Below are 12,209 nucleotides of genomic sequence, written 5' to 3'. Positions count from 1 at the left end.
TGGGAACAGACAGATGGGTGGGAACAGACAGATGGGTGGGAATAGACAGATGGGTGGAACTAGACAGATGGGTGGGACTAGACAGATGGGTGGGACTAGACAGATGGGTGGGAACAGACAGATGGGTGGGAACAGACAGATGGGTGGGACTAGACAGATGGGTGGGACTAGACAGATGGGTGGGACTAGACAGATGGGTGGGAACAGACAGATGGGTGGGAACAGACAGATGGGTGGGAATAGACAGATGGGTGGGAATAGACAGATGGGTGGAACTAGACAGATGGGTGGGAATAGACAGATGGGTGGGAATAGACAGATGGGTGGGACTAGACAGATGGGTGGGAACAGACAGATGGGTGGGAACAGACAGATGGGTGGGACTAGACAGATGGGTGGGACTAGACAGATGGGTGGGACTAGACAGATGGGTGGGACTAGACAGATGGGTGGGAATAGACAGATGGGTGGGAATAGACAGATGGGTGGGACTAGACAGATGGGTGGGACGTGGGACTAGACAGATGGGTGGGACTAGACAGATGGGTGGAAACAGACAGATGGGTGGGACTAGACAGATGGGTGGGACTAGACAGATGGGTGGGAACAGACAGATGGGTGGGAACAGACAGATGGGTGGGAACAGACAGATGGGTGGGAACAGACAGATGGGTGGGACTAGACAGATGGGTGAGACTAGACAGATGGGTGGGACTAGACAGATGGGTGGGACTAGACAGATGGGTGGGACTAGACAGACGGGTGGGAACAGACAGACGGGTGGGAACAGACAGACGGGTGGGAATAGACAGATGGGTGGGAATAGACAGATGGGTGGAACTAGACAGATGGGTGGGAATAGACAGATGGGTGGGACTAGACAGATGGGTGGGACTAGACAGATGGGTGGGAACAGACAGATGGGTGGGAACAGACAGATGGGTGGGACTAGACAGATGGGTGGGACTAGACAGATGGGTGGGACTAGACAGATGGGTGGGACTAGACAGATGGGTGGGACTAGATAGATGGGTGGGACTAGACAGATGGGTGGGACTAGACAGATGGGTGGGACTAGACAGATGGGTGGGAATAGACAGATGGGTGGGAATAGACAGATGGGTGGGACTAGACAGATGGGTGGGACGTGGGACTAGACAGATGGGTGGGACTAGACAGATGGGTGGAAACAGACAGATGGGTGGGACTAGACAGATGGGTGGGAACAGACAGATGGGTGGGAACAGACAGATGGGTGGAAACAGACAGATGGGTGGGAACAGACAGATGGGTGGGACTAGACAGATGGGTGAGACTAGACAGATGGGTGGGACTAGACAGATGGGTGGGACTAGACAGATGGGTGGGACTAGACAGACGGGTGGGAACAGACAGACGGGTGGGAACAGACAGACGGGTGGGAACAGACAGACGGGTGGGACTAGACAGACGGGTGGGACTAGACAGACGGGTGGGACTAGACAGACGGGTGGGACTAGACAGACGGGTGGGACTAGACAGACGGGTGGGAATAGACAGACGGGTGGGAATAGACAGACGGGTGGGAATAGACAGACGGGTGGGAATAGACAGATGGGTGGGAATAGACAGATGGGTGGGACTAGATAGATGGGTGGGAATAGACAGATGGGTGGGAATAGACAGATGGGTGGGAATAGACAGATGGGTGGGAATAGACAGATGGGTGGGACTAGACAGACGGGTGGGACTAGACAGATGGGTGGGACTAGACAGACGGGTGGGACTAGACAGATGGGTGGGACTAGACAGACGGGTGGGAATAGACAGATGGGTGGGAATAGACAGATGGGTGGGACTAGACAGATGGGTGGGAATAGACAGATGGATGGGACTAGACAGATGGGTGGGACTAGACAGACGGGTGGGAATAGACAGATGGGTTGGAATAGCGCAAGAGAATAAACAACCTACAGATGACTGGTCAGACAGGGGGTCATTTGGAACTGAGGATGTGGGTTATTATTACACAGTTATTTATAATGACAAGGCCAAGGGCATGCCTAAGGCAGGAGTGGTAGAGATGGAGTTGGGGAGGAAGTCATCGGGGAAGAGAATGTCAAAGAAATGAGAGGCTGGGGTATTGGAAAGGTCCTCCATACAGGACTGAAGTCACTATGAACTAAAGCAGGTGTTGGAGCCAATGAAAGCAAGACAGAAGCCCGGTAATCTTGAGGGCTGACGAGGGTGAGCTCAGTAAGTGACAGCTACAAGAGATGATTTCAGTGATACAGTGTGAAGAGGAGCAAGGAGGCCACCAGCCACCCCGGGGCCACAGGTCCAAAGGGAACGGGAGAGAAACCAGCTCCCACTCCAGAGGGCTGCAGGGAAGGCCTCTCAGGGAGAAGCCCTGATAAGCATCCAGTGGGAAAGTTTCAGAGGCCTGGAGGCCATCAGAGGTTTGCTGATGATGTGCCCAGAGGGTGTGGTGGAGGGATTTTAGGAGTCAGAGAGGGGTGGAGTGGGGTCAGAAAAGGGACGTTCAGAGCCCCATGGCAATGAGAATTCCTGAGTCCAGTGGTGACTGGTGAGAACAAGTGGACTGAGTCAACTGCTGGGCAGCACAAAATATCCACTGACATTAGCGGGCAGGAATTTACAGTGAAACCAGGCATTGCACTGTGGCTGTTTTCCTCCAGTTTCTGCCAGTACAGTTAACTGCATGGAGATCAGCCAGAAAAGGCAGAAAGAGGTTGGAGGACATGATGAGGTCCGTCCTATGCTCCCAAGGCAGGCGGGGGTGGCACCACACCTCTGCTGCCCTGCAAGGACGGAAAGGAAAAGGTGTCCTGTCTCTCGTGCTCACCACGTCCCCATCACGGGGCATTTCCTGCGCGTGCCTCACGCGCAGCCCAGTGGAAAACCGCCAGACCACACACCACAGAGAGGCAGGTTCTGTGTCAGGCACAGCGTGGCAGAACGGGAAAAGCGCGGTGTGAAAGCCCGGGGGACCCGAGTTCAAACCCTGCCTCCGTCGGCCACAAGATCAATCTCAAGCGAGTTACCTAACCTCTCGCGGCTCCCGCGACTGTTCTCTCCTGTGTAAAATGAGAGCACAAATGTTTACCTTCTATATGAAGCACAAAAGCACTCCATAAATGCTCAGTTCTGATTCGCAGTGTTTGTAGTGCAGAAACAAGGAAAGGCAACACCTATGGGGCATCTCCTATGTGCCAGGCACTGTGCTCAGACATGCATTTGTAAATGTGCACTTTACCCATTTCACGAATAGGAAGCATGACGCTCAAAGAAGTCACATGATTTGTTCAACGTCTCATCGTCACTAACTAGTAGAAGCAGCACTGATACCTAGAACTTCTCCTTCCATATCCAGTGTGCCTTCCGCCACGTCACATGGACTGGTACGTAGCAGGGGCTCCATAAATATTTGTTTGAAAAATAGACGAAAAGACAAGAATGGGTCTTTGAACATCAGGCCTGGTTTTGTGCACAAGCTCAAGCAACCAAGCATGCAGTGTGGTTTCAGGGATGCCCGAAATATCAAGTTCTCAGGCTTGGCCTGAAATTCCCTTATTAGAAATGCTTGCTTGTCTCCTCCTCCCAATTGTTCATGTCTTTGAATTGCTACATAACAAGGCCTTTCAGCCATCCATGCCTGTGTTAATGAGTTTTCCTGGGTCTGTTACTATAAACCAGTTTTTATTGTTAAATAAAACTTGCCCAGTGGGAGTCGGGGGAACCCTAAATAATTTACCTATTTCACAGCCTTATTTTCTGCCTACTTTACACACATCACAATTTTAGGTGTGAATCCAGTTGCAGTATGTAGTCCCAAAGACTAAAAATAAAACTGTTCCTTTCTCATCAGTATTTGTAAAAATAATAATAATAATAATAATAAACAGGTAGATTGACAATTCTCAATCTTTACCATAATATACTTGACTAGCACAAAAAAATGAGGTAAAATTCCCTCTTGTAAGCCAAATTATTCAAAGTGGTCCTGTAAAATTTCATTTAAAATTGACAAGAGTTAGGAGGTGATCAGTATTAGAGCTAGCTTGAATATACTGCATTGTCATCAGTTTGCCGTAAGCTATGTTCAAATTGATGGGGATTAATATTTTGAAATAACCAGGGTCTAACGTATTTATTTTATTTTATTTTGAGACAAAGTCTCCCTCTGCCGACCAGGCTGGAGTGCAATGGCGCAATCTCGGCTCACTGCAACCTTTGACTCCTGGGTTCAAGCGATTCTCTTGCCTCAGCCTCCCAAGTAGCTGGGATTACAGGCACGCGCCACCATGCCTGGCTAATTTTTGTATTTTTAGTAGAGACGGGGTTTCACCATGTTGGCCAGGCTGGTCACAAACTCCTGACCTCACGTGATCTGCCCGCCTTGGCCTCCCAAAGTGCTGGGATTCTAGACATAAGCCACCGCGCCTGGCCTATTTTTAAAATGAAAATTTAGTTATGTATGATTTGCTGAACATCACTGAATAATGTCTACAGAACCAGAAAACTGTGCTGGGGGAGGAAACCCACAAATGAGATTTTCCCTGCACCGTGGCAATTACCCTGCATCCTAGGGTAAGCCAGGAAACAAGCTGCGTCAACTCCGCATTTTTCTAATTCAGTTTTTATATTTTCCTCCGTGCAGTTTGTCATAAATGCACAGCAGCGAAGGGGAAGAACACAACGTGGTGTGGCTCCTACAGCCCTGAAGGACAGTGCCCTTTCCATGAAGGGCATGTGGGGCTCAGTGGCTGGTCAGCCTAATAACAAGTGGCAACAGGACTGGAGTTCCACCTCCACTGGAGTTCCAGCATCTCAGTAATGACCTTGACATTGAATCAGAGCCTTCGAGAATACATGAGGTGACACTGTATTTGAGGGGGGCCTTGATTTTCTTTCCCAGGTGTCTCCTCTGGGCTGCGGTCACCCGCCGGTCACCTGCCTGTCCGCCCTGGGCTTGCATTTTAGGTTCACTTCACAGCGTGTACCTGGGACCTTGCCACCTCCTGAAAGAGCCTTCCTTTGGTTTTGCAAATCTGCCATGTTCATTTTATCCTCATTTCTGTTTCCTATTGGGACACTTCTTAGTCTTTCCACGCTCCTAAACCTTTGATACCTCATCTTCTGGCTCCTGTTCTACACCTCTCTGCTTTTCAAGGTGTGGCCCCTGGACCAGCAGCGCTAAAATCTCCTGGGGATTGTTATGGATGCAAATTCTTGAGCCCCATTTCGGACCTACGGACTCATACACATGATGCTGGAGTTTAGGCAGCACTGCTGTCCAGCACTGTCCTTCACTGGGAGCTGGAGTCGGGCGCTAGGAGAAGCTGTATTCCTACAAAACCCACAATGGAACTGCAGCTTTCAAAGTTTTTCATGGCTATAGCCCTTTGGAGAATCTGATTCCATATTTGCTGGGATTGCACTGTATGCTGGCTGACAGTCACTGGAAAAATGAGGGAAAACACAAGAGGACCACAGACACTCCTGCTGCACTCACCAGCAATTTCTCTTTTCCATTCAATACGGGGGAACAAAGGGCTTCTCTATTTGCATAATGTTGAATAATTCTGAGACTCATAATGCCTGATTTCTCCAAGCCCAGCCCCTGGCTTATCCTACAACTCACTGATGTCTAGAACTCATTCCCAGCCTTGATCTCCACTCCCAGAGCTGCCCTTTGGAGAAGGGTGAGGAGGGAAACAGAGGACTCCCCTTCCTCACAGAAACTCCAGCTGGTTTCTCTCCCTGCTGCCCCTTCCCCGCCTTCTGACCTGAGGGAGGCCTCACCCACCCAGGGCTTGAGGGGAGGCCACAGCCCCTCCCTGGAGCGCACTTCACCTACCGCACTGGTCTGCACGGACTCATCCTCCGGTTTGGCTTTTATATCCACGACTCCATCAGCGTGACGGAAAGAGCAGTCGGCAAGGACGTCGTACAAGGATAGCTTCTGGGCCTTCAAGCCGTATTTCTGCAGCCACGTCTTCGAGTCCCAGGTGTCTTCTGGGTCCGATGCAATCTCAACAGAGGTTGTTTCTGACTCTGTAGAATCACAGCTCGTCAGCCATTCGTCCGGCATGAGCCATTCATCTTACATCCCCACCTTAATATTGACCAACGTGGAACGTGTTCTTTATTGGACCACAAAACCCATGTTTCATTTCAGAAAACAGCTTTCCAAAGCAGGACTGGCAAAGAATTATTAGGCTTTTGATGACAAAAACCGCAATTACTTTTGCAACAACCTAATAATTCAAAAGACTGCAAAGCAGGGTTATTTTTTATTTCACTTCCTCCTCTCCCTAAGTTGACTGGCCGCACACTTGGGTGGAGGTGACCAGTAGACCAAGGCTGTGTGTCAGGAGCCATGTATGTGTGAGGATGGAGTCAGAAGCTCTGGCTTCAAGTCCTGGCTCCATCACCTACGAGCTTGGGCAAGTTGCTCAAACTTGGGGGAGTCACTCCACCTGACCTCTCTTAGCTCAGGCAGGATTCTTCACCTGCAGCTGGAAGATAGTATTTGCTTGGTCTTCCTAGGTAAACTGCAGCAATCCAGTGAGAAAAGTTATATGAAGCTAGGCGTGGTAGCTCACACCTGTAATCCCAGCACTTTGGGAGGCCAAGGCAGGTGGATCACCTGAGGTCAGGAGTTTGAAACCAGCCTGGCCAACAAGGCGAAACCGCATCTCTACTAAAAATACAAAAATTAGCCGGGTGTGGTGGCACGCGTCTGTAATCCCAGCTACTTGGGAGGCTGAGGCAGGAGAATTGCTTCAACCCGGGAGGCAGAGGTTGTGGTAAGCCGAGATTGTACCACTGCACTCCAGCCTGGGTAACAGAGAAAGATTCCATCAAAAAAGATAGAAAGAGAGAAAGAAAGAGAAAGAGAGAGAGAGAGAGACAGAAAGAAAGAAAGAAAGAAAGAAAGAAAGAAAGAAAGAAAGAAAGAAAGAAAGAAAGAAAGAAAGAAAGAAAGAAAGAAAGAAAGAAAGAAAGAAAGAGAGAGAGAGAGAGAGAGAGGGAGGGAGGGAGGGAGGGAGGGAGGGAGGGAGGGAGGGAGGAAGGAAGGAAGGGAGGAAGGGAAGGAAAGAAAGGAAGAAAGAAAGAAAGAAAGGAAGAAAGAAAGAAAGAGAGAAAGAAAGAGAGAGGGTGGGTGGGAGGGAGGGAGGGAGGAAGGAAGGAAAGAGAGAAAGAGAAAAAAGAATGAATGAAAGGGAGAGATAGAAAAAGAAAGAGAGAAAGAAAGAGAAGGAAAGAAAGGGAGGGAGAGAGGAAGGAGAGAGAGAGAAGAAAGAAAGAAAAAGAAGAAAGAAAGGAAGAAAAGAAGGAAGGAGAGAGAAAGAGAAAGAAAGAAAAGAAAGAAATGAAAGAAAAACAGAAAGAAAGAAAGAAAAGAAAAGGAAAAGAAAATAAAAAAGAAAAGAAAGAAAGAGAGGGAGGGAGGAAGGAGAGAGAGAAGAAAGAATAGAAAGAAAGAGAAGGAAGGAAGGAAGGAAAGACAAGGCATGTGAATGTGCTTTGTAATGTGGTGGAAACAGAAGTGATGAGGTGGAGGTGATCAACCCACAAAGGCTAGCAGGCTGCCTCCCATGAAACTCCCTTGTCACCTTGGTGAGTGTGTCCTGACTCACAGCCTGGCATTCCACCCTGCAGGCTCAGAGACCTCATGTGCCCTATCTAGGACAACTCACCTTAGCTCCACAGGGTAAAGTATAACCCAGAATGCCAACTGCCTAAACATCTCCAGCCTCAGGCACATTCCCGTGGTGTTTTCCAGGGGTAATCCACAGTCTAACTGGGAAGACGTGTCATGTTACCTGAGCAGGACAAGCCAGCATATCACACAAGCAGAAAACTATTTTTCTAGATTACTCAAAACTTGGAACAGCACCTAAGGGAGAATGAGTTACTCTGGGGTGGACACAAAGGAGGGGTGAGGAACTGTGAAGCTGGAAGGAGGCACTGGTGTCTGGAGCTGGCTGCGCACGTCTCCCAACTCCATGCTCGGCGATGGCCCCTTGGTAGGCTGAAACAGACCTCGGTGGGAGTATTTACGGAATCTGGAAGTCACACACGCCACACATCGGGGTTTTTTTCATTCCCGGGAGTGGGTTGTTAAACACCTGCACACCACTGGAAGGCAGAGGACCCTGAGACTTTGGCCCCACTGGGACCGTGGGAGCCCTAGGAAGACGCGGAAGGGGTTCTGGGCAGGGCAATGTTTTTTTCTAACAGTGCTATCACGTAGGAGGTCCACCAGCGCTACAGAGTTTTGTTTAACTCCGCTTCCATTAATGGCTCTCAGCCTTTCACAGTGGCATCCCCTGAGGAGCTTTAAAGGAAATACTGATGCCTGAGTCCCATCCAGTAGATTCAGTTTTAACTGGTTTGGGAGCGCGGCCTGGACACTGGGATTTTTTGAAGCTCCCCAGGCAACTGTATTGTGCAGCCAAAGCTTTGCCACTGGCTTAAGGTGGAAAGGACTTCTCAGTTAAGACTTGGCAACCCCATCAGCTGATGCTTCCATCAGACACAGACGCAAGTGAAGTCCTAGTAATTAAAAAGTAGCACTCACTGTTAGGGAAACAAAAATATGGCCCAGACTTTCCCATTACTATATTTAATGGGATATATAATTAGAGTAAGATTGGAAGACATAAATCGTGTTAGAGCCAATTCCTTCTGTATAATATGTAAAGGACACATGAATGCTTTATGAGACCCATGTCCTTGAATTTTAATAGAACGCCATTGAAAGAATTCACTCTGAAACCTACGAGTGGGGAACTTCTCAAAGAAGCTTGTTTTGGATTTTGGACTTGAAACCAACCTGGCATCAGAAGCCCCTCAGAGCAGCATCCCCGACACCGGGAACTGGCTTCTCCATGAATCATGAAGCATCTTTTCACCCTTCTCCGGGAGCTCAAGCCAGAGGCTTCTCAGAGCTTCGAGTCCCTGGGGTTCGCCTGCACATTCCCCCATCACACAGAGGCAGCAAAAAGAGGACGCCGCCGTTTCTGTCAGGGAGATCAGCCTCCTCGGAGAAACCCTTGGGGCGACATTTTCCTCAGTTTTTATTAATTATATTCCCATTCACTGTGTTTTTGCTTAGGAAGACCTTTCCTTTTCTCCTCTCCCTTTTTTTCCTGATCCATAGGTGTAGTAGGAAATTAAATCTTCAATTATTTCCATAAAAACACACGCCTTATTATATCCTTCTGCTCTGTTTTGGGCAGCCTTCTTTTAAAAAAAGATAAGAGCCCTCTGTCCAGTATAAATTCAAGCTTACCATAGAACTTCCTACAAACACATTCGAACCAATCCTAGCAAGGGTTTTGAAAGAGGCAGAGACTAACTTCTGACTCCAACTTCACCGTGGACCAGACGGTGCAGTCCTGAGGGCAGGATTCAGGCTCCCAATTACCATCTGAAAAGGGGGTTCAGGCAAGCCGCCAGAGCAACCTGAACTTTCACAGAGGAAAGAAGGGTGACCAAGCAATCGAAACCAAAGAGCCCAGGCACTCTAAAGCTAAAGAAAGGAGGAAAAAAAGAAAAAAGAAAAAAGAAAGAAAGAAAGAAAGAAAAGAAAAGAAAAGAAAGAAAGAGAAAGAAAGAAAGAAAGAAAGAAAGAAAGAAAGAAAGAAAGAAAGAAAGAAAGAAAGAAAGAAAGAAAGAAAGAAAGAAAGAAAGAAAGAAGGAAATCTTTTAACTTCCAGTGCTAATTACACCAATTAGTGGCTGAGTCTCATTTTCCTGGGAGCGGCAGGGAAGGGCGTCATCCATTCATTAGCGTCACTTACTAAGGGGTCCTTCCCATTCCCCAGCAGTCATCTTAATTACAAATGTTACATGAATTCTCACCGAGAGAGAATTCATTTATTCTAGAGGTACGAGCTCACAGCTAATCCTGATTACATGGCTTTCCTATTCCACAGGACAGATTGCTGAAGATGTTCTTTCTGTTATGAGAAGGGAGCACATCTATGCCACAGGATTAACCAGCCCTGTCCTCCCCATCCTACTTGTCAATCTCAGAACATTTTTCAGTGAAAAAGACCTACTGGGAAAATGCTTTTGAAAACCATCCCTGCTATAGCCAGGGCCACACACACAAAGATAAATTGGGCGCAGTTTTCCTAGCCCCCTCCTCTCACTGTCCCTCATCCAACCGCCCTCCAGGTTCAGCTCCAGAGGGGCTCACAGCCATCAGGATTTCTCACCACCATAACTCCCGTCTCCCATCATCCTCCACTAAATGTTACTGCCTGGCACCTCATTCCTGCCATGCTAGCCCCACATGCCTTTCAGGAGGGCTGTCAGCAAATGAATAAACCAGAACTCTAGATCAAGTCTGACGTTTCCAAGAGTGGGTCCCACAGAAACTGCTTCCACTGCATGTCAGTGGCTTCTACTCAGGAAGAGGGTTCCTTAAACAAAAAGTTTGGGGAGCTTGAAAAGGTTTCAAGGGGTTCTTGATCACAGGACTTCTCTAAGACTTTCTTAGGGGAATGGGCAGTGGGGCTTACCACAAGCATGATTCCCAAAGCTGTTCAGCCCCAGAGTCGTTCCGCATAGAACGTTTTTGAGGGCTTGTATTTAACGGGCCATAACCCCTGTGATCACAGGTGCCATGAGACAATGAACAAACTCTTGGCCGCCACATGGGGAGTGGCACAGGAAAAGAATGCTGTGAATTAGCTGAAAAGGAAGGCAGAAGGAAAGAAGGGAGGAAGAGAAAGAAGGCAGGGAGGGGAAGAAGGAAGGAAGGAAGGAAGGAAGGAAGGAAGGAAGGGAGGGAGGGAGGGAGGGAGGGAGGGAGGAAGGGAGATGTTTGGTACAACATGGAACAATTGAGATTAGGAAGTGAGACAGGATTGATGGAGTTAGGGAAATTTAGACTGAGTGACCTGAAATTCACATGTGAAGTGGCGAGGATGAGGGAAGGAGGGAGGGAGGGAGGCAGGAAAGAAGGGAAAGATAGAAGGGAGGGACGGAGGGGAGGGAGGACAGAAAAAGGGAAGGAAGGAAGGGAGAGGAGAAAAGTAAGGAAACCAGAATTGAGGACAGCTGGGAAAGGAGGGAGAAAGGTAGCAACTGTCAGGAAAAGAAATCTGGTCCCGCCTGCTGGTGAGATGAGTGAGGTTTCAGCCCTGTGAGCCGGTTAAGCACGGAGCAGCTGCAAGGGCTGTGAGTTCTCTGAAAGTAAGATGAAGCCCATCCCAGTCTGAGATCCAGGAGCCAGGTGGCGACAGTGTGGTGTGAGAGAGCAGCTCATCTCTGAGCAATCAAGCCCTTTGCTGCAGTTGTTAACTAAACCTGCTGTTAACCTACACTTGCTAAAGTACCATGCAAGTGGTAGACTTGCTAAAGTCCCTTTAGAGAAGAAACCACTAAAGGGACTACAGATACCAAGCATATCTGCCTGGCACTGCAGGGGAGCCAAGAAATGGGGAGGAGGGGATGAAGGAGATGGAGGATGGTAACCCTCCAACATTCTACCAAACTGATTCACTGTGGAGATCAGGTAAATGTTCTCTGGAGCACCCCCACGGGCTACACACAAGAACTGAGGGTCAAATAAAACCTCTGTTATAAAGAAGGGCTCCATGGTGTGCCCAACTGGAAAAATGATTCCAACCCATAGTGTTCTCAATTCCTATAATCCTCAGGAGGTAGAGGTGGGAGAGAGAGAAAAGAAATAAAAAAACAAGGAGGCAAAAAAGAAGCAGACATAAAAACAAAGAACATCAAACACCAATAACAGAAAGAACACGGAAGAGGAGCTAATGCCCCCTAAAGACATGGTTCAACATTTCCCTCACTTTCTCTTCTGCCTTATGATTCTGAAAGAAGGAATCTTAAAAAGAATTATTTTAGACGTAAGGTGTGAATGATGCAGCTGCAGGAAGAATTTTTAAACTACAGCACCTGCAGCTGGCTACAGAGAAATAAGGAGCCGTTAATTTAGCGACAAGCCTGCATGAAGACTGAGAAGAAACCACTAAAGGGACTACAGACTGCAAGAGAAGAATTATAAAAGCCACATCTTACTGTGTCTACATCTAACTAGCATTTAAAACAAATTGAAAGTAGTTGAGGATCGGTGAGGTAGGCATCAGACTGTACCTTAGGCTGTTACTTCTTTAAAAATAGCTGTGGCATCGCAAGATAAACACAGACTGATTCAAGATGTT

At 48.2% G+C, this 12,209-nt stretch overlaps 1 protein-coding gene across 1 annotated transcript in view; it reads right to left on the bottom strand.

Moving 5' to 3' along the window:
* The window catches only part of VWA3B (von Willebrand factor A domain containing 3B), a 236,023-nt gene that overhangs the window by 129,316 nt on the left and 94,498 nt on the right, over positions 1-12,209 (bottom strand). The window contains 1 exon segment of the mRNA XM_005575037.5: positions 5,861-6,057. Coding sequence (XP_005575094.3) covers positions 5,861-6,057 — 197 coding nt within the window.

Source organism: Macaca fascicularis, chromosome 13, assembly GCF_037993035.2.
Source record: "Macaca fascicularis isolate 582-1 chromosome 13, T2T-MFA8v1.1".
Classification (NCBI taxonomy): domain Eukaryota; kingdom Metazoa; phylum Chordata; class Mammalia; order Primates; family Cercopithecidae; genus Macaca; species Macaca fascicularis.
This window is presented reverse-complemented; position numbering and strand designations above follow the sequence as displayed.